The following is a 26,842-nucleotide window of genomic DNA, read 5'->3' on the forward strand; positions in this document are numbered from 1 at the left end:
AGACAGCAGACCCATAGTTCCGTTAAGAAGGAGCAAGTACTTTTCACAGAAAACCCTGGCTTTTCCTACAGAGAAGGGGACAAACCCAGACGCCAACCTAAACCGGAACATCGTGCTTTCTGGACCCCAAATGCGTGGCTGCCTCTTGAACCAACAGAGAAGAGTGGTACTGTGGATACTTGCTAGAGAATTCCACCCAGGAGCTGACTAAAACTTGGTCGCCTCATTCATTCCTTGATGAAAAACGACTATTTACTCTCTTGCAGCCTCTGCTCTAGAGGAAGGGGAAACAGAAGTGACAAGCCAGCATGGTCCTTCCTCACGCAGCAAACACAGCGCACACAAGAGCAGACTCCCTACTCAACAGAGGTCGCCAACGAGGTAAGGGTTAGCTTACACTTATCAGCTCACCAACTCAAAAGCCTGACACTGACTCACTGTGCTCTTTTTATCCTGGTTCTTTCTGTAGCTTTGTCATATTTACATCCTGAAACCCATAAACCACCACAAGGTCTTCAAGAGACAGAGTATAAATGCAATAGAAAACAAAACAGCAGATCTCTGATATACTCCAAAAGGGCAGCAAACCCTCCACTTCGGCAATACCACTAGAACAGATCATTTTACCCACAAAGCAAATACATAGAAAGGAACAGGGTAACAGGAATCATTTGCAGATGAAGGCCAAGAGTTAAACTTGCTCCCCGGTTTGGTGGCCAGCTCCCTCATAGCAGCCTCTGAATGCAGTTTTGTGCTTCAGCCGATTTACCATCATCTGTAGCTATGGTCCTTCCAGGCTGCCCATGAACGGTCCGTCTGTGGACGTCAACCCTGCAATTCCAAGGATAACCAGCACACAAGTGCAAGACACCCTGGCAGCATCACTAACCCGGAAAGCAAAGCCAAGCAGAATGCCTCAATACTCAATCCTGTAAGACTCTGCCCTCCCACTGGTGACGGCTGGCATGAAGGCACCTGCTGTCATCCTGTGCCTGTACATATCACCCTGCAGTGTTCATTTCTGCAGGAGATGGAATTCAAAAATTGTCCTTCCCTTTCCACTCCAATTCCAGATGCTACTAGCAATTAGTGGGTCATTATTATATGCCAGGCACACTATTAGCACCGTTCATATACAGGACGTTAATTTTTTTTTTTTTTTTTTTTTTTTTTTTTTTAAGTTCAAAGAGCTGTTAGCAGGTATGGCTATGGAGCAGAGCCTGAATTCTAGACCACTGGTGATGATTAATATAGAACTTGGGAGATTTTGCAAGTAGTATGCAAAATATACCAAGAAACTAGATGTGACAGATTTGAGCAAAGAGCTACATGACAACCCATCAGAAAACACAGGATATCAAAAGTAATTAAGAACATTATTAATAATGAAAATAATCCTCAACTCTGTTTCCTGCCACAGGCAGCATGTCGGAGGCACGAATTCCACTGGAAGAGGAGAACAAGCTAGACCAGGAAGGTCTCTATTTCAGGATATCCTTGAGCTTTCCAAGGCTATAAGATATCTAATGCACCTGGGAAGAAATAGTGACAATTTTTAACGTGTCATATAATGCTAATCTCTGTTACTATTTCTGTCCTTGTCAAGTATTCAGTCGAGCAAGGTTGCAATTTTTTGGAGGTAAAAATGGTTAAATATTGGCCACTTAATAAAATATAATTTTACCCGTATTATTAGGAAGATAGTCTCCTCCTAAAGGTGAAACTTAAGCTGTTGGGTCGCCATAAAAACGGAGTGCTTGAGAGCTATTCGTAAATAAACTATCAGTACATCTTAAACTCAGAATGAAATCTCTGCAAGTCTCTGTGAAAGAGGTCTCACAAGACAGAGGGGGAAAAAAATCAAGTCAAAAGAAATGCCCCATCCTCAGGCTAACCCTTAAAAGGCCTTCTGTTTTAGTTAGGGCTTCCTCTGTAGGATTCCCACAGAGAACCAGAATAGGCCCCAGGAAAGGCTTTAATTCCGAGTTGGTTTCCCCTCAAAACCTCGCAGAAAAGGTAACTAGTTATCCTTCACAATAGTGAAGAGAATCCTGATCGCATGTTCTCTGTCTTCCTGCTCCTTCAGGGCAAAGTGTGAGAATGAGGGGATTTTGTCACCTGCCCCCATCCCCTCCATAGGAAAAGCTCCTGTCCAAACGTCATCTACACGGTATCTGGAGCCATTACTAAGAGGAAGTTTTACCTTCCGAGAGAGGAATTAGGGATTTCATGGGACCAGAGGGGAAGTCTGGATTTCTCAGCTCCTTGGCTATTTTGGGGCAAGGTCCTTGATTTCCCTGAGTCCCAGTTTTCTTTTCAGAAAAATGGGGATAATTATCCCTTTCTTGAAAGCCAAGAAACTAATATTTACACTCAGAAAACACAAAACACTGGGATAAATTCTTTTCCATACATTATTATTTCAGTTCACTTTCACCACTAGATGAGGTAGCTACTATTGCCATTTTCCAGATGGGGAAATAGAGGCACAAGGGGCTTAAGTGCCTTCCTAAAACTGCGGTCATTAAACGGCAGAGTTAGAATTTGAACACTTAATGGAAAGGGATCTAAGAGGCCCTCTACAAACACGGAATATTAACAACCAAATGGCAGGAGCTTTACTATCGCTCTTGACCACTCCAGTCACCTTCCCTACCCTGGGACTCCAGCTGACCAGGAGACCAGGCAGGCAATCAATCCCTTTGAATGAAATCTCATCTTCACATCAAAAGGACGAAGGACACTTCACAGAGGAAGGAGCTGACTTTTCCCATATTCTTTTCTACATGTTTTGCAGGAGACATTTATGTTTTTATACTGATGGAAATCTTTAGGAGCAGAAATTAATACAATATAGCATTTATGAGCATCATTTTGAAGTACAAATGCTCTCCTAACAGGGCTCTTTCAAAACACCATATGCCAGTGCTTAGGATCCCTGAGCAAGTTCATGATACTTGTAAGAACAGGACAATTTGGGGGTCACAAACCTCAAATGTGTGCAGGGGGCAAACAGGTAACAAATAACAAAAGCTGGTTTTATGACAATAGAGAATGGTGGGGAGTAGGACAAATGCAGCCCATAACCATCTAAAAGGGGCAGCTGCTACCCAGTTTTAGCCAACTTGGGCCTAGGGAGTGCCAACCCAGCACTGGCAGATCTTACCTTTTCTTTAAAAACAAGAAAAAAAGAAAAAGAAAAAGCTAGAAGATCAATTTTTATGAAGTAGATGGATTTTCAACTAATAGCATCTATTTGGTTTTTATTTTTGTTGCAAAAGGCCTTCTCGGGGCACTGGGTGACTCGGTTAAGCGTGCATCTCTTGATTTTGGTTTAGATCATGATCTCACGGTTTGTGGATTTAAGCCCTGTGTTGGGCTGAGCATGGAGCCTGCTTGGGATTGTCTCTGTCCCACCTCTGTTTGTGCTTTCTCTCTCAAAATAAACAAACATTTACAAAATAAATAAAAGGTCTTCTGGGGCCTGACCTCAGATTGGCATCCATCCACCTCCCTTTGCTGAAGTGAGCACACCTACTGACCGGCTCCCAGTATGCAAATGTCATAGGCTAACTGTGCTTTAACAGAATGCAAACAGGAATTCTTTGCTAAGCTCTGCTTCATGGAAAAATTTAAAAACAAAAAACAAAAAACAAACACATACAAAAACACTCTTTTGACATGATGCTGAAAGAGAAGAACTCCACAAAGACATATGCAGGGAGGTGGATCCAAGCATGAGGCCCAGATGGCTGTTATATAAACCACAGTCTACATGGTTATAAATTACCATCCGATTTCCCTCTCAGCTCAAAAAGATGTGTAGCTATTCTTCCTTCACTTACCCTCATATTTGCTAAGTTCTTCAACCTTACCGAGCACCATGTTTGCCACTCGTAGTGCCTCAGTCCTAAGGCTGTGCTGAGAATTTCTTAAGTAAATATTCACAAAGCATCTACCAGTGCCAGGTGATGGGGACAGGTGGACAGATGCAACAGTGCCCTCAAAGAAGTTAATGTCTACTTGGACATTGGCAGTAGAGTACTGCACTCAAGTACAAAATTGCTTCAATTTTGCAATAGAGGAAACCAAGGGTCACACGGGTTAAGTGAGCTAGAAGAGGTAGTAGAGAATGCACTTGCAGGCTCCAAGACCACAGCCACGTGCACGATTCTCATCTTATCCATGCAGAGCTTACTACAGTGCTCAGACAAGAGGATGTCTACAGCAGCTTAACCTTTCCAAAAAAAGCCAACTGACTGGCTCATTCAAAATATTTACATTTCAATAAACCCTATAGAGATCCTCTTAATTTTTTAAATTTTAAACAACTCTGCAAACTCATTTATGCTTAAATGCATGTTTGCACAGGCAGAGCCCAAAAGAGACATTTTGTACTTGGCTTGAAGACAGCGTTGGCAAAGTGTGGTCACCAGGCAAGCAGCATCAGCATCACCCAAGAAGCTTGTTAAAAATGCAAATACTCCAGCTCCACCCCAGAAGTCCTGATTCAGAAACTCTGGGAGTAGGACCCTGTACTGTTTTAACAAGCACTCCAGGTGATTCTCACGCACACTAAGGCTGGAGCAGCACTGCCCTAGGAGGCTTTGCCAAACCAAACACTACTTCCCTTATTGATGAAAATAATCGGCGATAATGGTGTCTTTTCCACACACCTTTATCATGAAGTGAAAATAGAAAACTGTGAGAGATTTGAGAGAATTTCTTAGGACAACTCAAGTTTCTTTACAGCATTTAAAAATACAAAATCCATATTGCATATTTGACGTATTAGAATTTGATGTATAACATCACCCCCACTCTCTGGGAAGTTGTTGGACAGTTGGGCCATTATTTGTTGAGCTCACTCATCTAAGAAACACGGGCTGAGCACTTCCAATGTACCTAGCACCATGCCAGGTGCCGAGAATACGCAGATTTTTATTGAACTAAAAGATGAAAAACACTATACGTATTATAAAGTTTTGATGTCATTAAATAACAAAATGTGACAAAGACCTCAAAATTTATTTAAATGTGCTATTAGTTACAAGACAAACGTGCATTAGTTGAAGAACACAATACCTACACATAAGTATATGTCCACAAAGAGGTCAGGAATACCTGGAGCCCAACTTCTAATTGGCACTTGTGGCTCCCATGACAGCTTAGTGTCTGAAGTGACCCACAACAAGGACGTGCAGTACTGAAAATGAAATGTGGGGCTCTGTTCTCCCCAGACTTCCCTACAGTGACCTGATGTAAACTCAGTACAAATGTGGAAAACTCTATTCTGAAGTGTTCTAACAACGGAAGCGACTTCCAGCCAACTCAGAAATCCAAGGAGCTTGCAGTAGCAAAATGAGCCTCTGCTAGCAACCCAAATAGCTTACTGTCCAATATAGCAAGAAATATTTTGGTTGGTTCCCAGAGAGTATTGGTTTCATACTGGTGCTTCAACAGGTGGCCAAAATTTAGTGGCTTCAAGCAGCCTAAAATTATAATTCCAGAGGAAAATCATTCTCGGTGAGCTTGAAAATCAAGGAGTCGGCTGGCTGTATCCATTCTGGAGGTTCTAGGGGAGAATCTATTTCGTCCTCTTTTCTAGCTGCTAGAGGAGACCTTTAGGCCTTGGTTCATAGCCCCTTCTTCTGTCTTCAAAGACAGAATAGCATCTTCCAATCTCTCGTCCCCCACTCTCCCTCTGCGCCCATAGTTAAATGTCCTTGCTCACCTTCTTGCCACCCTCTTAGAAGGATTCTGGTGACCACACCGGGCCTGCCCAGATGATCCAGGATGATTTTCCAGTCTCAAAACCCTTAACTTAATCACACCTGCAAAGTCCCTTTTGTTATGTAACCTAGCATATTCACAGGTTCTGAAGATTAATACGTGGACATCTTTGGGGGTCCACTGTTCACCCTACCGTACTGGGTGCCTACTTGGAGTATGAAAAAACCTTTCAATGCACAATAGTTAGGATATACAGGACCTGTAAGCAGGCAAGGGAACGGACATGAGACGTGCTCTCTCCACGAGCCAGGACAATGCCAGATGATTATCATCCCATCGCTCATCCATCCCTGGCAGCAACCCTAGGGGGCAGCTTCCATCATAACCCCCCTTTCACAGATGAGAAAGGTTCAGATTTAGTAACTTGCCCAGCACACATGCCTTGGGATGGGAGACCCAAGTCTGCCTGATTCCAGTCTTCTTATTCTTCTTCAAACCAAATCTCTTTCCCAAGATGGAAGGCCTCATCTCCAGGCTCCATCTAGACCTACACAAGTGCGAGTACTACAAATGTAATCTTTGTACCTCCGTGTCACATTCCATCTTTTTTCTACTTCAATTTCCTTATATGCAGAATAGACTAACAGTTAAGGAAACAGACTCTAGAGTCAGGCTTCTAGAGTTCAAGCCCCAGCTTGTCACTTATTAGTTATGTGACCTCATGCACACTACTAAATCTCTGTTTCTTTATCTGTGAAGTGAGAATAAAGGTAACTGCTCTCATAGGGTTTTATGGAGCTAAAATCCATCAATGCAGAGGTCTAAGACATTGCCCAGTCATAGGTATATAGGATAGATGTTCGCTATTCTAATCACGTAAGAACACAGAATCCAGGACAAGGGCCATAACCCCAGGCTCTACAGCACAAGTGGAAAAGAAGGAGATGTTCTTTAAAAAAAAAAAAAAATTTTTTTTTTAATGTTTTTATTTATTTTTGAGACAGAGACAGAGCATGAGCAGGGGAGGGGCAGAGAGAGAGGGAGACACAGAATCTGAAGCAGGCTCCAGGCTCGAGCTGTCAGCACAGAGCCCGACACAGGGCTCGAACTCACAAACCGTGAGATCATGACCTGAGCCGAAGTCAGACGCTTAACCGACTGAGCCACGCAGGCGCCCCAAGGAGAGGTTCTTTAACATGACTCACACTTAGCTTCTGGCAGAGCGCAGCATCAGGGTCTAAGTTCTCCAAGCCATTTAGTGGAATGACAAAATCTATTTCCCATTCTAGCAAAATAAAAGGAGTTAAAATATGTAAAGCACTTACCTTTTTTTTTTTTTTTTTTAATTTCTGGTCATAAGGACACCTAAAAATGCTTACCTCAAGCAACATAAACGAACTTAATAAACTAAAAGTTAACTGCAATGTCCTATGGATAAGCTGAGAAAAAAAAAGGAATTGAGTAGGAAAGATACTTCTAGGGTAATGCTGGAAAACTTCTAATACCCACATGGCTGCTCAGCCATAGACAAGGATGAAGAGTGGAATGTTACAACCCTTCAGTCACATGGACAAGTCCAGGCCAGCTCCCTTCTTAATCTTTCCATCCATCCGTCCGTCCATTTAACGTTTATTAAACGTCTACTAGACGCCAGTCATCTAAGTACATCCTAAGTTAGGATACTCAGGTGAAAGACATGGCATCTCCCTCAAGAAGATAATTCAACCACAAGGGAGTGTTATGAGAAATGCAGGTACCTGGGGACACCCAAGCCATCAGGCATCTAATAGATCTCAACTCCTTGAGATAACGATTGACCTGAAGGTTAAAGGTTACATGATCCAGGTGGGACAGTCATCAGATCTTCCAGGCAGTCTGGAGAGCATGTGGTAAGTACAAAGACAGGAGCGCACAGTCTCTCTGTGGGCACCTCAAGTTCCAGTATGCCTGGGACATAGAGGATGAGTGGCCGAGTGGCAAGAAACGCTGGTAATTCGATTGTGAAAGACTTTCCATTGTGTGCTTCAGAGTACGGAAGGGGAAAGGAGTAGCCGAGGAGGGTTTAAACAGAGGTGTGACCAAAGAGGCAGAGAGAGAGAGAGAGAGAGAGAGACAGACAGACAGACAGACCTGGAAGTTGCCTCCACATTGAAAGAGACTGCTGGCCAGAACAGTACCACTGAGTGAAGTGGTGGATGCCACCTACTAACCTTGGCCCTGGACTCTTTCCACTTTGCTTTAAATTTTAAGTGGCCTGTAGACTTTTCTTCATTCCTTCTTGGTTCTGTAACATGTGTGTGCCCTTAGGGTGGTGTAAAAATAGGCCCGGGGCCCGGGGAAAAGGCAACTCAGCTGCCCAAGGAGCTCAGACACTCCCTAGGCATGTGGCCTGCTTTCTCTCAGCTGTTAGGAGGGCTCAAGGTCACTGGGCCTGGAAACCCGATTCTGTTGCAGATGGCCTTCCCGTGGCCCAGGAAGCTCTGTGGAGAACGCAGCGGGAGGTACCTGGCGCCAGGGCTCCCCAACGCCATCTTAACGGGCTGCCTCTCACTAGGGGCCCCTACTCCTTTTTCAGCTCTTATGGATTCATCAACAGGTCAACTCAGGCCCTTTCCAGAAATACTCCAGCTCTTCCCTTCTGCTGATTCTGCTGTATGCACACGTGAAAAATAAGAGCAGGGATTGGGAGGTGCAGACTATTTTTATTACACCCCTTCTCTGCCACAGAAGCCAACACCACAACTAGACAGACTTGGGTTCAAGCTCCAACTCTGCTTCCTAGGTCAGTAATCTAGAACAACAACAAAAAGACCTTGAAAAGCCTCAGTCCCATGTACGATTTTTTGGGGGGAGGGGAAAAAAAGGAATTCTGCTCATGCAATGGAAGTTTGAAAACTACTGCCCGCTCCTTCTCTGTGTCTATGTGCTAACTCCTACGGTCTTGGGAACTCAGGGCTACCATTTCCACGGAGACCCCTGAAGGACAGGGCGGGGTGCAGAGCTGTGCCCAAAGCAGCAGGGGCACTGAAGTTTGGGTCTGTGGAGCCGTAGGGGACACGTAGGCCAGCCTCTGGGATCTACAATCTGCTCAGGCCATATGCAAAATTCTGGGGTGTGTGCAATCTGGGAAGGAGGGAGCCCTAGCTTTCCTCAGATTTCCAGAGGACTCCATGTTTCCAACACATGAACTACAATGCACAAATCATCACCAGAGAAACTACCATGTTCTGAGTGCTGCTCATAGGCGAGGAGCATGAGGGTAAGATCACCTACCTGCAAGGGCTATTGGGAGGATGGAGGGAGAGGACGGCTGGGCAGCACTTAGCAAGGCACCTGGCACAAGGCCGACACTTTACAGGCTCCAGTTGTATTTTATCACGGTGATCAGTATTCTCCATTATCGTCTCTTTTACCACCTCATTAGTACTACAAAAACGTTTTGAGGGACGTATTATCAACCCCACTTTATAGAGCAGGAATAGAGCCTTCAAAAAGGTTCACTAGTGAGCTCAAGGCCACAGAATAGCAGAGAAGGAACTCAAACTTGGCCTGTCTGGTTCCCAAGCCCATCAGGCCCTCAATCTAGAAGCATTAAGTGAAGAAGGCAGAGCCCTCTCGGACAGCTCAGGAGGAGGCTGTGGGCTGGAAGCCCCCAGATGACCCCGGGCCTGAGATCAGCAGCCAGAGGGGTAAACAGGCCTAGGGCTTTCCGCTGAAAGGGCCAGCAGGCCTTGCTAACTTTCACCTCTCCTAACCGACAAGAGAAAGTCAAGCCATGTAAGATAATAATGATTAAAACGGAAAACCACTCCCTGTGGCAGCCATTCCAAGGCTCTAAAGTGAGGCCCTGTCTTGGAGTACAGGGTTCAGGTTCGAGGAGGCAGGCAGTGCCCTCGGGCCAGGCTCCAGGCAAGGTTTCTCCTTCCAAACTATGCAGGACTCTGCTGAACTCACCGCTTGAAAGCCAAAAAGATGCCTCTGGGTTGCCATGGCAATGCTCAACAGACAAAACATTTTACCCGGCTCTGACGCACACACACAAACTTATTTAAGGGCCAAATGGATGGACTGGTGGGTGAAAGGGGGTGGGAATGTTTCCACGGCTCCGTCTCCAAGGATGTGGCCCCCACGGTGTCTAGGTCAGCCTGAAACCGGGCAAAGAACTCCTTCAACACAAGCTGAGGCCAGCTTGCTAGGGAAAGGAAGTCCCTGCCGTGCCTGTCTTGTCACAGTCACGGTCTCGTCCTAGGAGGCCTAGGAAAGAGTGACAGTATATGCCGACGGTCCTGGCTCTGCCTCTTCCTGGGCACAGCCTTTCACCACCTGGCACTTCATTCTCTTCACCAGAAAGGGGGGCATGTTGTGCAGGCCCACAGCAGAGTTGGGAGGACAGAATGTGCCCGTAAGTATGAACGGTCTCACAAACTTCACAGCACTGTGCAGATACAAGTTAGTGCTGATAGTAAAATCATGGACGACCATTTCCCACCAGGTAGGGTTTTCACCTCCAGATCCCATGATTGAACTTCCCTCCACAAGGCTGGATGACCATGGGTATTTCCCTTTAAAGAACTTCACTCCAGGGGGCACCTGGGTGGTCAGTTAAGCATCTGACTTCAGCTCAGGTCACGATCTCATGGTTCGGTTCGTGGGTTGGACGCCTGCAACGGGCTTGCTGCTGTCAGTGCTCACTTTGGATCCTCTGTCCCCCTGTCTCTCTGCCCCTCCTCTGCTTGCATGCTCACTCTCAAAAAATAAACTTTTTGTTTCTGTGGTTTTTTAAATTTCACTCCAGGACCCAACAGGAATTGCCCTCCCAAAATGCGGTGATCCGGGTAGTGATGATGAATGCGGACCCATCCTAGACCCAAAGACCTCCATGCCCATGGGGTGTGTTGTACTCTGTCTCTTCCGTGCCCCACTCCTCACCTCAGAAGAGGAGTCTCACCAGAGACAGCTTATGGCACTGCAGCAGGATCATCAACAAATGATGATCCTGGACATCCTTTAGTAAAGAGATGCCCCAGGGATGTGAATCTTCTTCCACCTATCACTCCCCCGTGGTGCACCGTCTTACGTTTCAGCCTCCCTCCCGAGAAGTTATTCTTAAACCTCCCCTTGTTCTCAGATGGAACGGGCCCCACTGTGCCGTGCACAGAGGTCTATGGAAACAGCTGCACTGTTATTCTCTGGTCTCCTGGTTCCTTAAGGGCAGGGATCACATCTTGCCCACCTGAGCATTCACTTGGCCCACCCCAGTGCCTGCCATTGGTCGGCACTCTGTGAATGCTGACTGGCAGGCTGCAAGTGACAGTGCCACACCCATCATGTCTGTGCATCAGTGCCCTTGGGATTTTCACGTCCATATGCCACAGGCATCTGCTCTCACTTCCCCATCCTCCTGGAAAAGGACATTTGAAGCAGAGCCTGGAGTGCAAGAGTTTGAGACCTGAGCTCCTCAGCAACCTAGTGGGTCAGAAGCAAGGGGGCTGGGCCTCCTACCCACCAAAATCAAAGCTCTTGGCCCAACCCCCAGATTAGCTGATGGACTGAACTTGCCCCTTAAAAACTGGAACAGCATCCATTCCTCCTGCTCTGAAACATCATTGTTTTTCTTTGGCTCCATTACTCAAGGTCCCTGAAGAGTCCCTACTTTCTCAGGGAGTGAGCACATCAGCTCTGCTGATTATTTTCAGGGAGGTGCAGTTACCCTCTGAGCAGGTGCACTGCCCAAGTTCTCATCTCTCTGTAGGTCATCTCCCTTCTACCAACATGGTGCTCCCCACATGCTTCCCACTCGGTTTCCTCCAAATCTGTTATCATTGGCTGCCCTAAATAAAGCCTCCTTTGGAGTCTGACCTTCTAGGAATCCAGAAGTGGTGGCTCACCACTGTGCCACATCCCCAAAGGATGCTTCCCATGAGTAGAAATGTATTAACTCTGTATATGCCCATACAGATGCACGCACACGCGCGCGCGCGCACACACACATACGTACACACACACACACACACACACACACAGGGGTCCTCGTAGATGGAACACCACCCATGCTGGTCTAAGAAGCACTTCCTGCATGCTCTAGGGGAGCTTCTGCCTTAGGCATTTGTCACAGTTCGTGATGTAGGGAAAATGACAATAGCCCTGTTGTCTTTATCATCTTTCTCATTTCCTATAGAACAGAATGACTGCGGTGGTGGTTTTCACATTTTCCTGGACTCACATCCTGTATGAAATATTCTCTGCTTCGTTCACCACCAGACCGTGTCTGCCTCCCTGCCCTTACGCTGGAACTAATTATCACCGACAATTATAGGTTTTTTTTTTCTATTTTTAAAAAAAAAAAAAAAAAAAAAGAACACAGGCCATAAAAAAACAATACTTTCACAGCTGAAAGAGTCAGAGAAGCCACAAAATTGCATCGGTGCCATGGTAGCATTTATAAATAACATTTTGCATGGAGAGCTAAATTTGCACCACGGAATCTGAGGTGGCAATATTATTTTATAATCTTGAAAGTGGACTTTAACACCTCCCACAGAAGGCGCAGAAAATACAGAAGTGCCAAAGAGAATAAAAGGTTCATTGCCTTCAAATACTAGGTCTACACATGCATCATAATGGGCTGGGACAAATGCATCGGTATCTTTCCCAGGGGAAAGTACTGCCTGTCTTTCGTGCAAAGAGAGGACCTGCATGTGTAAAATGCTTACCCTAAATTAAGTCTTCTATCTTCCACATTTTCCCAATTATTAATATACTAGACAGCTGCAGTAGCTCTAACAAAAATAGCAGCCAAGCTTTTCCAAAAGTCAAAGCGGCCAGGGGAGATCTGCATGGGGACTTTCCTATGTAAGGAGTGGTTGCTCTCTGGAGCAAACCAACAGAAAAAAATCTCCAGTGAAAGGACAAAAAAAAAAAAAAAACAAAAAAACAAAAAAAAAACAAAAAAAACCCAACCCAAAACAAACAGAAAACTTGTTTCAAAACATAAACTGAAAAATGACTCCCATCACACCACACACACTCCTCTTTATAGTAAAAAATAAAGGTCACCGAAAAGGCTGTCTGGCCAACTCATTGGCATTAACAACCCTGAAAATTAAGAAGTAAAACCAAGGATCGCCAATCACTTTGCTATACTTTGGAATGAGACTATCAAATTGTGTCAACTCAAAGGGAGTAGGGGGAGGTCAGAAAAAACAGATTATGCCTTTTTTCAGTTTTAGATTTCTGAAAGCAAATTAAGGTCCTGAAAAAAAAAAAAAAAAGAAAAAGAAAAAAAAAAGAAAAAAGTTGCCCTTAAATTGCCACCTTCATATGTCAAGCAGGTAGGACCATCATCTTAACGAACTGATATGTACACAATTCGTGTCAACATTCACATCTGAAAAGCACGATGAAGGGAAAAACCAGGTATTAAGAGCACTGCAATTTAACGTGCTCTGACCTCAACAGTGATCATGAATGTTAATTCAAAGATTATGAGGACACATAACAAGAACAGATGTTAAAAGATTCATTTGTTTTTGTTTTTTTAACAGCTCTAATATCAGAGCTTAAGCAGATCACACCAGAGAGAAGATCCCTTGTCAAGGTCACGTTAACAATGGTCTGGATAGTATCGTACACTTCACATTTCCTGCCACCGTTCTGATTTCACATCATTCCAACCTTTGAAGGCAATCAGATCACATGCCCCCATTTCTGAGTAAGACGCCATGACCTCATCTGTGCCCTAGCACCATATACACCGACAGGAATCGCTGTGTGTCTTTGAGAAAGCAGAACTGAGTCCCAACAGTCCAAATTCTCAACAAGCGTAGGTTTGCACCAGGTCTGCATAATGTGTTTCTACAAGAAAGACCAGGAACGTGAAATGCTGACCTAAGACTCTCTGTAAAAATCATGGCCACTTTTTAGTAAATGCCAACAAATATCAGAGAGAAGCAGAACACGGCTGCTTGGAAATAGCTGTTAAGTTTATTAATATAATCCCTTAGAGTAAAGCTTACAGTGTGGCTGTTTCCAAGACGGTCACCATCATTGAGAGGAAGGGCTACTTCCTTAATATAAACACTCACCAGCCATGTACCACTTACCATTTGTGATCTGTTCTTGGGACAGCCATTGATGTCTTCAATCTTCTCATTGGCTGAAAAAGGAAACACAAGTCAGAAAAATAAACAATCATCCCCAACACCTTGAGTAGTGATGTTCAGAACGCTTGAGGCCAACCAAGTCCTAAGGCCCATCCTGGGGTCTATCCAATCAGCGCAGGCATGTGAAACGCTGAGCCGCAGCTAGCAAGCTTCAGGACTTACTCATCCAGCCACCGTCCTCCAGGGACAGCTGGGGCAAGGTCGTCGGCATCTAAAGCAGAGACAACTGCATTGACGACAGTCTTGGAGCACTGGGACATCACAGAAATGTGTGGAGACTGGGAAACAGAGCTCTGATTATGCTTTCGGCTCTTAGACAGCTATGACCTCCCCACAGAAGATGGGATGGTTCAGAGTGGGTCAGTCCAGCTAGAACTCCACTCCTGGGAACAAAAGGCACAGATGAAGTATCTTACCTCATCCTTTCCTTTTACTTAATTAAAAACAAAATTAATTCCAGTGTAGTTAACATACAGCATTATAGTTTCAAGGGTACGATATAGTGATTCAACGGTTCTGTACATGACTCAGTGCTCATCACAACAAGTGCACTCCTTAATCCCCATCCCCCGCCCACCTCCCATCTGATAATCATCAGGTTGTTCTCTGTAGTTGAGTCCATTTTTTTGGTTTTGTCTCATTTTTTTCCTTTTGTTTCCTAAGTCCTACCTGAGTAGAATAATGTGGGATGTCTTTTTGACTTTTTTCACTTCGCATTATATTCTCTAGCCCATCCATGTCGCAAATGGCAAGATTTCATTCTTTATGGCTGAATAATATTCCATTGTGTGTTTGTCCATCTTTATCCATTCATCTGTCAATAAAGATTTGGGCTGCTTCCATGGTTTGGCTATTGTAAATAATGATGCCATAAACATAAGGGGGCATGTATCCCTTTGAATTAGTGTTTTTGTAGTCTTTGGGTAAATACCCAGTAGTGCTGGATCGTATAGTAATTCTATTTTTATTTTTTTGAAGAACCTCCATCCTGTCTTGCAGTGGGGCTGCACCAGTTTGCATTCCCACCAATAGTGCACAAGGGTTCCTTTTCTCCACATCCTCACCAACACTTGTTTCTGGTGTTGTTGGTTTTAACCATTCTGACAGGTGTGAGGTGAGCTCATTGTGGTTTTGATTTGCATTTCCCTGGCGAGTTGAGTACCTTTTCATGTGTCTGTTGGCCGTCTCACCTCATCTTTAGCCAGAAATGCTAATATTGCTTAATACAAATAGGATTACTAATAATCCTATTCCCTCTGTGTGGTAGCACACAGAGAAAATAAGAGCGCGAGACTTAAAAGGGATGCATCCCAGGCCACATAGTGAGTCCAGGTTAGATCTGAAACACGCTCCTAAAGTCATCATAGCACCTGGCTATTTAGAGAAGTGGGAGAAAGAGGTTGTGTTAAATTAACTGGAAATCGATCCAAGTGACAAGGAAGAAAGGCCCAGGTTCCCACAGTGAAGTAAGGAGGAATCCCTATAAGACACAGCCCAAGCTATCTATGGTGGGTGCAGGGGGGTTTCAGTTTGCCACAGCAGCACTACATAAAAGCGACATATGTAGAGGTTGGGGCACTAGCCTTGGGAGGCAAAGATACCTCCACGTTTCAATCTCAGATCTATAGCTTCTTAGCTGTGTGATCTCAGCCATGTCCCTCAACCTCTCTGGGCCACAGGTTCCCCATCTATAGGATGGAGCTAATACTACCTGCTTTAGAGGAGGAGCTATGATAGACTATAGGATGCCAGAAAAATACTTCATGCAGTGCCTAGCACACAGTAAGTATCCTACAAATGGCAGCTATCATTTACCCAATAATACATACCACTTATGTAAAGTATATAAGATATGAATTTCCTTTCTGAGGTCTCCATCTGAGTTAAGCCCACAAACTCAGCTAGGAGTCCACAGTCAAGCACTGAGGTTCTGCTGCCTCTGGGAAGCCCCTGTAAGCTTCTTCCCCAGTCCCCTTGGTCCTTATACTTAGGGTCCCCATCCCTAGAAGAAAGCACATGCAAGTCTCTGTTCTCTCAGCACTGTGTACCTTCCTCTGTTTTGGTCTGAATCATTTAAGGTGTAACTCCTTTTCTGGTCTCTGCCAGCTATGCTGTTGAAAGCCTGGCAGACATACAGATTTTGGTTTTCACATTTGTGTGTTCAGGGCTCAAGAAGTGCTTACAAAATCAAATTTCAAAAACAAACAAACAATCATGTCAGATTTTAATGAATATGATGCCAAAAATCCCCATGAAGAGGAAAGATATTAAAAACTATCTGAAAAGAATAACCAAATTAAAGTGTCCCAAGCTCCAATTTTAGAACTCCTGAATCTAATACATAATACAGCTCAGCATTACCTCAATTGGACTCCCCCCCACCCCTCTGGTGTTCCCTACGTCAAGAAAGAAGGGAGAAATAAAGCTAGTGTCAAGAAATTGTTTAAGGGAGAAGTGGGGGAGAGGGGAAAATGGGGGATGGGCACTGAGGAGGGCACTTGTTGGAATGAGCACTGGGTGTTGTATGGAAACCAATTTGACAATGAATTTTATTAAAAGAAAAAAGATTGTTTAAAAATCTCATTCCTAGGAGATAGTCTGGTTAGTATACATTCAGCCTAATCTACACCTTCTTTAGAATTTGCTCAGGTTAACAGATATTCCACTCTATGATCTACCTTAGAAGATGTCAATCTTCAGAGATCCAACTCTTTAAGAACACTGGGATAGACATTTTAGGAAGCCTTTTCTACCCGTTTCCCTTACCCCCAAAAGAGGTGCCATAAAGCCTTTAAAAAGCACATGAGAAATGCCCAGTGAATGGGATGACTCATGGGTATCTGTTCTTTAGTTCACCAGAAAATGACAGAATTCCAATCAGTCAGAATAGGTCGCTAGCATGTCAGCTCCAGAAGAACAAGCTTTATCATCTGCTTCCTATTATAACCCCAGAGCTTAAGACCGTGCTGGTCACACAGAAGCCAACTCAAATATTTGTTGAAAGGAGCTAAGGAATGAGTATTCTGAACGCTTCAAAGAATCAAAGTTTTACTGCCTATTCAGAGGCAATGGTCTTTTCACTTGTCAATACAGAGGCACATACTAAAGATGAAAAAAAAAAAAAAAAGATCCTGGACAAATGGCATGCCTTCAAACAAGGGAAATTATGGCAGACCTGCACTCAGACCCTGGGTTTTGATATACAACAATAGAGAATAAATATGTGGCTTCTGAGAATCCAGGCCTCTCAAGGTATCTTCCAATTGGATATTCATGATGGCCAAAGTCATAAGTCATTAGATTCTGATCAATACCCAGTTCAGCATTAGGTCATTAGTGCTCATTCAAGTAAAGGATGGATAACTGCGATCTTAGGAAATCATTTTAAAGATTCTTTATATACCATCTAGATAAAAATGCCAAAGGACTTGGTCTAATTGTTACTCTACTTCCTTTTTGTAGTCTGTCACCTAAACCACAGTCAGGTGCTGCCTGAATTCAAATACTGCAGCTCCTAGGAGCTTAATGCCACTTTACAACATTAGAAATAAACCAATGGAGTGGAGCCTATGGATGACCACTCTAAAGAATATGCGGGAAGAGATCAACTAAATGCCTAAGCCCAAACTCAAAAAGCATAATAAAAATGCAAAAAAATATCTTGAACCTCCTAGTTTCCAATTTCATGTAATTTAAATATTTCTCCTTTGCTTAAATTCTCAAAAATTTCCATAACTGTCATAAATACTCAGAGCAATAACAGCAGTTCTGATTCTGCCGAAAAGGAAGAAGAACTTGGTTAACTTGTGGTAGGGGGTCTTTGGCTGCAACACAAAAGTAGATAACCAAAGAAGCAAAGGCATTTGTCCCCAAAGTCTTCAACTACGATTCAAACTGGCATCCCTAAGTGCCAGTGCCCATTCATGTATTCTAGCAGGTTCAAGACCTTCTCAATCCATGAATGCGGTAACCTGCCTGCACACAAGGTGACAAGTTATTAATTGGAAAGCTTCAGTGCACTTTTCAAGTAAGGAGAGTGGCATCAGCTCATTGCTTTCCAGCGGACTTCTTTGGAAGGGATGAGAACATTTCATATGCATCCATGCACAGGGCAGCTGGCAGCCCGGCCAACAGGAGAGAGAGAAACTGGCTGCCCAGAAAGGCAGAGGACTTACCCAAAGACACACAACAGTAGCAGGTCATCAATGGAAAGAGGGCACAATCCTAGGTGTTGTCTGAATTTCCTGGTTGTGCTCAGAGGCCACCCAAATGGTGATGGAAAATGGGCTGCTATCAGCTCTCGTCACCTCTGATGGGAAATCTCTTCCCCTATCCTCTGTCCTTGCTTCCTCCTTCTCTCCAATCCTCTTTTGTTCATCCTATTTCCCTCCTTCTCTCTCCTTTCATCCCTGCCTCCCACCCCTTTTCCCCTACCCTCCTTCCACCCCCTTCTGGCATTCTCCCTGAGTGACAGCAATGTAAGCTGGAGGAGGGAGGCCTGTCTCTCCCTCTTGATTCATGCTGTTTATCCTGGCCTCGTAAACCTCTCTAATAACTCATGGCGATGGCACCGTGATGGGCTGGCAGGCAACTGCCGGCTTTGGGCAGCTCATGACTCCAGAAGATAATCACACTAATAAGAGGTTGAACAGAGACCGGACCCTCGGTCATGGAAAGCAGGACATGAAAGGCAGGAGGGAAAGATCCATTTCTGCCTAAAGGGCAGAAGCGATGGTATAAAAGCATGGGCTCCAAATCATCCCACTACCCGAGAAACCAAACTCCTGGGATAGGTAGACGGACTCTAGAATTGATCTATCCAGGGTAGCTGAAGACTCAGGAGCAGTGTCTATGGTTAACACTTCAGGGTTCCCTTCAAGCCACACATCTGATCATAGCACTCCCCGCTGTGAAAAATTAACTCTTCAACCACTAGCCTCGGTGCTAAGGCAGAAGCCCAGAATTCGCTGCCCTGTGCCTGGCAGCCTGCCTGATTTTGCCTCGTTGACCCTTTGGCTCTCTACCCCCCAAGCATCTCTGCACACTCTTCATCTGCCAGGAATGCCCTCCTGACTGCTCCACCTAGCTAACTCCAAGTTTGAGGTCTTGGCTTAAAGGTAAATTCCTCGAGGAACCCTTCCTTGATTCTACCCCCTATACTCTATCATGGGTCAGGTCTCACAGCACCACTGGTCCTCAATCATTATGTATTATACTCCCCGGCCTAGATAGGGGTTGTCCTCTCAAAGGGACCATCTCTCTGCTTGTAAGTTTTGATGGGCCTGCTCTTATTTATCTATCATTTTTCAAATTTGTTTTGAGAGAGAGAGAGAGCGAGCAAGTGAGCTCATGTGCAACCCATGAGCACAAGCAGGAGAGGGGCATGGGGAAAGGGAGAGACAAAATCCTGAGCAGGCTCCGCACTGTCAATGTGGAGACCGATGTGGGGCTCGAACTCATGAAACGCAAGATCATGACCTGAGCCGAAACCAAGAGCCAGTCAGGTGCCTCTGATGGGCCTTCTTTTCAATGTGTTCTTTTCTCTACTTTGAAGTAACTTCATGCTGACAGAAAAGTCACAGGAATAGTACAGAAAATCCACATATACCATCCATTCTCATCTCCTCCCTCCCTCTCCTCTGTATGTATGTGTGTATTATTTTTCTGAAATCATTTTAGTTTAGACGACATAGATCATGTCCTTTGCTCCTTATACTTAACTAACATCCTTGTTCTTTGCAAATATATACTATCTCATGGTACAATTAGAACATTCCAATTGTGCCAACTGCCTTAAAAATGTCCTTTATAGCATTTTAGTCCCCTAATCAGGATCTAGTAGCACATTTAATTGTCACAGCTGTTAAATCTCCTTTATATTGGAACAATTTCTCAGCCTTTGGCTTTCACAGAAGTGATAGTTTTGAACAATATAGGCCTTTTTTTTTTTTGGTAATAGAAAGTTCTACAATTGGAGTTTGTCTAAGATTCCTCATGATTAGTTTCAGGCTTTCCATCCCTGACTGGAATTCAACATAAGTGATGTTATGTTCTTCTCAGGGCATCACATCAGCAAGCACAGGACATCCATCTACCCCTTGCCAATGATACAATTTTGATCTCCTGGTCATGACATCTGGATACTCCCCTGTGTGGATACCTTCCCCTTACAACTAATAAGCCATCAGTGGAGAGACACTTTGAGACCACGCAAATAGCTTGACCCTCAAACTTTCTCCTCCAGATGTCAGCATCCATGGATTCTTGCCTTAACTAATCTTTACCATCATGGTTGCAACTTCCTCTATATTTGTTAGTCAGTGTTCTCCAGTACAGTGAAGTCTGGTCTTCTCCCGATAGATGTTTCTGTCAGTACAGATTCCTATCCCTTTTATATAGGAATTCCTAGTTTATTTCACAGTTCTAATCCACAACTGTCCTCAATTTTGAGGCTCCTGGCTCAGATTATGGTCATTCTTCATAGCCACAGAGGGTACAACTAGCACTTACAGGGAGATACTACCAAGGAGGGTGGATTTTGACCTAGTCAAAGAAAAGGTTCAGAAGGATTCCAAATCGCCATCAACAGAACTAGCTGAATGGGGAAGTAGTAAGCTGCCCATCACAGGAAGTATTTAACTGTCTGTTGACTGCTCTTTCTAGAAAAAAAAAACATGTATCAGGTTGGGGCTTTTAGAGATCCCTTCCAAACCTTTGAGTTGAGACCTGCGACAGAATCCTGGAAAGGAAGAGAGCAGGACATCTAGTTTAGAGGCATATTCAGAAGAATACTAACTGCTGACAAGGGAAAACATCCAGCCACCCGTTGGACACAATCCAACCAGGCTTGTAGAAGCAGGAGCTGCGATGAGTGAAAGTCTAATCCCTAGTCCTCTTGATTTTTCTTGACCATCATTGCACACCGGCCGCCATGTTAAATGCCAGGAGCCGAAAAAGACCACTCAGACCCAGGCCCAACACAGAAACCAATGGAATGATAGAGGAGAGTCCCTCCAGCTCTGCCCGGGGGAGCTAGGAAAGATAGGGACTTTTCCAGAATGAGTGGGGGCTCATCAGCCAAAACAACTGCAACACCAAAATTCTGTCCAGCACACAACGGACTCCAATTCTGGGAAAATCTTAGACCAACAGAGATACACACGCACATATGTGTATGTTAAATACATACACACATACGTATGTACCTTTTTACATTTTATTTTAAAGGACACGTGTGGGAAAAGGCATGGACTTCAAAGTAAAGAGTACAATTGGTCAATAGTTCAGCATCCTGGTCAGAAAACACTACTCCCCTCCTGCACCAAGAGATGGGTATTCACAAGACCCTCAAAGATTAAATGCTCTGAACTGGCTGATAAACAATCTAGAGTAGTCACGTAGAACTCCTATGTGTACCTACCTTTTCAGCTCCTCACTTTCTGGGTCTCTGTCCTCTACACACAGAGGACAGGGTGTAAGCCCAGTAAAGTCCAGGGCAGAGACAGAGGTGCTAATGCCTGCCTTACTCATAGAGTCCCCAGCACAACCGAGCCTCGCTTGGAGGGGCGAGGGAAAGCAACCTGGGGGCCTCACATGCAGCCGCCCGCTGGGACTAACTAGAGGCCCTGGAACTGGTCCAGTGGCTTAGGCCTAGAAAGGTCACTGTCTAGGCAAATTCATATCATCTCAATACATTCAGGGAAGCCTCCCCATGAGCAAGGATAAAAACTGTGCTGGCAGACATTTCCGTAGCACCATACTTCGTCAATTCTGGACACCCGTGCTACCGTTCACCTCTTCTGAGCCCTGACAGACCTAACGCATCTATCATGCGCACTCTAACACGGACACCAAAGCCTTGTCATCCTCGTACTCCTACCTTTCTAGAGGGCGGTTACCAGGAACACTGGTTTCCAAACACATTTCATGTTCGATACCTACCTTGCACTTCCTAAGACTGCTACAAAAACCAGGCCATGCCTATTTTAAAGATAGAGAAACAGAGGCAGCGGAGGAAAAGGGCTCGGAGGGCCCATGGTTGGAAGCAAGGAAGCTGGGATGAGAGTGAGGCCTCTTGCTTTCATCCTTTCCCCTTTATCTCTTGCTCCCAGGGCTGGAAGCAGAGAAGGTCCTGGCAGAAATCCTGCACTGCCCCAAGATTCAGCCACAGTCATACTGCTAACGTATCGAATGGGACACGGCTGATGTGGAGATCAAAACTCCGCTCAAGTGCAAGTCCTCTCTTCTCTGAGGACCTCACCAAGAAGATGCTGCTCTTTCTTCCAAGGTTACAGGCCTTGCACACTTGTCTCTTTATTCCTAGCTTGGAGCACAATGCTGGCACACAGTCAGGACTCCAGAAATAGTTACTAACGCGAAGTGAAGGGAGGTAGATTCTTGTACTGGGTTCCGTGTCTCTAGATTGAGAGGGGAGATATACGATATAGCAGAACAAGGAACAGAAGCTTTAGAAGCAAAATAACCCAGGTTAGAATCCCCTTGCAGACTAGCTGGGTAATACTGAGCTGAGACTCAGCATCAGTATTTGCAACGGTAAAATGGGGTGAATCTCGCCTACTTTGTAGGGATGTTGAGGAAACGGAAAGAAATTTGTCAAAGACTAGCATGAGTGATGAAGAGTGCGAGGAAGAAAAAATAGGTTTCAGTCCAAGATGGCCACAGAGGAAGAGGGAAGGGGAGGGGGTGGAAAAGGCAAAATGGGTGAAAGGGAGTGGGAGATACAGGCCTCCAGTTACAGAATGAATGAGTCATGGGGATAAAAGGCACAGCATAGAGAACATAGTCAATAATATAATTGCATTGTATGGGGACAGATCGTAGCTACACCTCCAGTGAGTATAACATAACAATGGAGTTGAGTCACTATGTTGTACACCTGAAACGCACGTGACATTCGGGGTCAACAATTCTCAGAAAAGCTTGTGGGGGAAAAAGCGTGGGAGGAGAAAGAGATGAAAAGGAAGAAGTATAGTGGACAGACTTCTAGAGGACCCCCAACTCTCCTCCCACTCAGCTTCAAGCCCTTGTACCGTCCCCTCGCATTGAGTAGGACAGGACCTGCGATTTGCTTTTAACCAACAAAATATGACAAAGGACATGGGATGTCACTCCCACGGTCATGTTACATTGTAGATGACAAATTGCTAGCCAACTTGCTCTAGAAACTTTCTCCCTTTCTGGCGTTGAAACAAATGAAAGCAACCACACTGGCGGCAGGAGGGGGTGGGCACCTGGGTGGCCCAGTTGGTTAAGCAACTGACTTCAGCTCAGATCATGATCTTATGGTTTTTGAGTGCAAGCCTCACATCGGGCTCTCTACTGTCAGCTCAGAGCCCACTTCAGATCCTCTGCCTCCCTGTCTCTCTGCTCCTCCCCTGCTCACTCACACGTGTGTGCTCTCTCAAAAATATACACAGACATTAAATAAAAAACAACCACACTAAGAGATGCACATGGCAAGGAGCCGAGAGGGATTTCTGAGAGCTAAGACTTCCAGCCAACAGTAAGAAATCAAGACTTGCCTCCTATAACTGCAAGAAAGTGAATCCTGCCAACACTGAGTGAACCTGGTCCCCTCCCCAGTCAAGCCTCCATGTGAGGACCCAGCCCAGGCCTACATCTTGACTGCAGCCTTGCAGAGGCACCGGCCAAGCCATGCTTGCATTCTGACCCCCAGAAACCACGAGACGATACGTACATGCAAAATGTGTGGCCATGTGTTCCATGGCAAGAGGCAGCTAACACAAGGGGGGGAAGACAGAGAAGGGGAACCAGGCTCAAGCTCATCTTAAGAAACCCATCTTAGGACATCAGGGACCCTTGTATCTGAGTGGCAGCAGTTCTCCAAAAGTCATCAGCCAAGGCCAGCTTGCCTATGTTTTTAGGTACAATCTCCACAGATGTGAGCAGGGCTACAACTATTAAAGGCCACTTTTCTCACACTGGAATGATAAGCAACTCTTCCAAAACAACACATGCCCAAGGGGCTGGGGCTTCTGTCCTTATGCCTTTTCCCTGGGCATGAGGCAGCCACAGAAGCTGCCAGCGACAACAATCAGCCTAATGTCATCTAATTGACCTCCTGCCTCCTGAGTCTGAGCTCTCAAGCAGGGATGCAGGGGGCACTTCCCTTAAGTCTTAAGGCTTGAGGCAGAGCTGCGCCCAGCCTGTGCCTGCCTTCCCAGGGAGAGCCCTGTCTCCCAAGCATGTGGCCCCAGCTCCCTTCCCCCAGTATTAAAACCAAAACCAAGCTTCTGCAAAATTCAATCCTTTGATTTCTCAGTCCCAATTAAAGTTGGCAGGACTAAACCAGTCGAGTAGTGCATTTTTTTGTTTTTGGTATTTACCAAATATTTGGAAATATTTATTTCCAACATAACCCATTAAAAAAAAATGCCATCAGAGGGGGGAATGGAGAGCCAGACAGATCAGGGGCAAGAAAGGGACAGAGAGCCCTCCCCAAACCACCAGCACTTCCCTCCAGCCCTTCTCAGAGCATCAAGGGGGTCCTCTTATTGGAAAAAGCAAGCTGGCACCCACGACCCCCAAGCACAAAACAGAATCGAATAAATGGTCAACCCACGTGGCAGAAACACTGCATTCTCCTGAGATTTCAGTGTGCCATGCCCCTTGCCCAGCTCAACAACCCCTTCTAGGTCTCCACCGTAACTCCTCAATCCCCGAGGTAAAACCCACTCTTACCCACAACCTGGATAATCTGAGCCAGGAGGACGCCGTCTGTCACATCTTGCTGGAGGTCCTTGATGAGACGTTTGTGGCCCGACTTGGCTAAATAATGATTGGCCCAGTCCGTGTAGATCTGCAAAAACAAAAACAAAAACCAAAGAGGCAACTTTAGGAACCCGCTCAGATCCTATCCCGTGTCAGAGGCAGCTGCTGGGGCCTGCGCAGCAGCCAGGGTCCCACCAGCTCGCTACCCTGGGCCAGCCGGTGCCATTAACATGCAGAGCCTCGTGCTGAGGGCCATTCAACTACCCATAGCCGGGCTTTCGCCTATTGAGAGCTCTGCCATCAAGAGGCAGGGAAAAGCTAAAGAAAGCTTCAAAGCATGCAAAGGCCTGAATGGGATGGGGACACAGAACTCAACAGTCTGCTCCAGACGGCTTTGAGAGGCAGTGCCTCTAAAGGCAAGAGAAGCCTCCCCCGCCCCACCGCCATCACCCCCCTTCCCCCCCCGCCCCTGCCCATCTTTTTCTCTTTATTGAGAAAACGTATGGGGAGGTTACCACCCAACAGGCATCTTTTAATGGGCCATTTCAGGGTAAGGAGGGCTATTGAGTTAGCAGAGCTCTCAGGAGCCTGGGTCCCTTGTAAAGAAGCCAAGTACACAAACACAGAGCCCCTCAATTACTCGTGTGTGAGTGGCGTTATTTACGGCCTCACGATCGCCTCGAATGTAATCGGTTTCATTTAAAAGCCCAGCATCATTTTCACTGTTGGGATTCTGTGACTAAGAATTTTAAAAACCCAGCAAATTCTGACATATTTAAACACAGCACTGGTGCACACAGCATCCTGAAAGGCAGAGGCTAGGTCACCAGTGGGATCAGGAAAGCAGACCCCCTTCGGGGACATACAGACCCCCTCTGGGGACATACAGACCTACTCCTGTCACAGAACTGTCACTACAAGAGAATCTTTTCTTGCAGAACAGCACAAGAAAACTCACCTGAGATCTTTCTCCCTAACTGGGAAAAAAAAAAAAAAAAAAAAAAAAAAAAAGGCCAAAAAACAAAATTAGACACCTTGTCAATTTTGAGTGCTAGGTTCCACAGATTTGTGAGTCTACGGAGGGACATGTAGGCCCTATACATCGGCACCCTTTCTTCTCCCCTACGGGGATACGAACAAATGACTGCTCAAAAGAGAATACCGTACCCCTGCTGGTCCATCTATTAGTAACAAGTTCACATACTAACTCCCATGACGTCTCCACCCAAACGGAGGTGATCACTGCATCTCCAGCAGGCCTGCTCGGAGATCTTGTGTGTGACTTCTAGAGCAGGGGGAGCCCTCCCCTCACCCTGGCTCTCCTCCATTCTATTCTTCCAATGGGCCCAGAGTAATCTCAAGCAATGGGGCACTGCCCCTTGAGGCTCATAAAATGGGGACAACAAGGCCAGGGCCTGGACTCGCAGAGTGGGACCCGTTAGGGAGCCTCATTCTAAAACGGGGCAAGGCAGAGAAGCACTTCCTACTTCATCAAGAGCAGGGGACAGACACCCCCTGGCTATTCCCACCCCCAACCTCAGAGCTGGGTCTTCCACCACAGAGACCCACGAGCTGAAGAGGTACACCGCAGGATGATTCTGTGTCATACCTAGGTCCAAGGCATCTAATTCTTAAATCCATGTTACTTTCCTGCCCTAGGATTCTCAAGTTGTCAGAGATCAAAAGCCTAATAAAGCAAGATCATCTTCGATTCTGTGATCACCAAGAAAGCAAAGGACATGGGGAGCCATCTTGGTCATTTTACGGCCAGTCCTAAATGCCAATGATTATTAGATTGTTAAGAGGGAGAGAAAAAACATGAGAAGGAAAAGAGGCAGACCCGGGTTCAAGTCCCAGTTCTGGAGGTTCCATGGGGTAGGGATTTGCATCGCTTTTGTCCAGTGATGTGTCCAAGGTGCTTACAGCATTAGCACATAGTTCTCAATATGTGTCTGTGAAGAATGGATGAAGGACCTCAGGCAAGCTCTTTAAACTCAATGAAGCTAGTTTTTCTTAGCCATGAAATGGGATCAACACCATCTACTTGTCAGTTATTATGAGGACTGAGTGATAAAACATTTTTTTTTTAAAAAAAAAGGCATTCATGCACAGGAGGTTAATAAATGACCTATAGTGCCTACTGTATACCAGACACCAGTATAAACACTTTGCACATATTAATTCATTTAATACTT

At 45.3% G+C, this 26,842-nt stretch overlaps 1 protein-coding gene across 3 annotated transcripts in view; it reads right to left on the minus strand.

The window, feature by feature from the left end:
* NAV2 (neuron navigator 2) overlaps window positions 1-26,842 on the minus strand; it is a 395,678-nt gene that overhangs the window by 243,977 nt on the left and 124,859 nt on the right. For all 3 annotated transcript variants that reach the window (XM_049617765.1, XM_049617772.1, XM_049617756.1), the window contains exons 2-3: window positions 24,618-24,735; window positions 13,836-13,888 (exon numbers count right to left, since the gene is read on the minus strand). In XM_049617765.1, the coding sequence (XP_049473722.1) occupies window positions 13,836-13,888; window positions 24,618-24,735 (171 nt within the window). The remainder of the gene's footprint in view (window positions 1-13,835; window positions 13,889-24,617; window positions 24,736-26,842) is intronic.

Source organism: Panthera uncia, chromosome D1, assembly GCF_023721935.1.
Source record: "Panthera uncia isolate 11264 chromosome D1, Puncia_PCG_1.0, whole genome shotgun sequence".
Taxonomy (NCBI): Eukaryota; Metazoa; Chordata; class Mammalia; order Carnivora; family Felidae; genus Panthera; species Panthera uncia.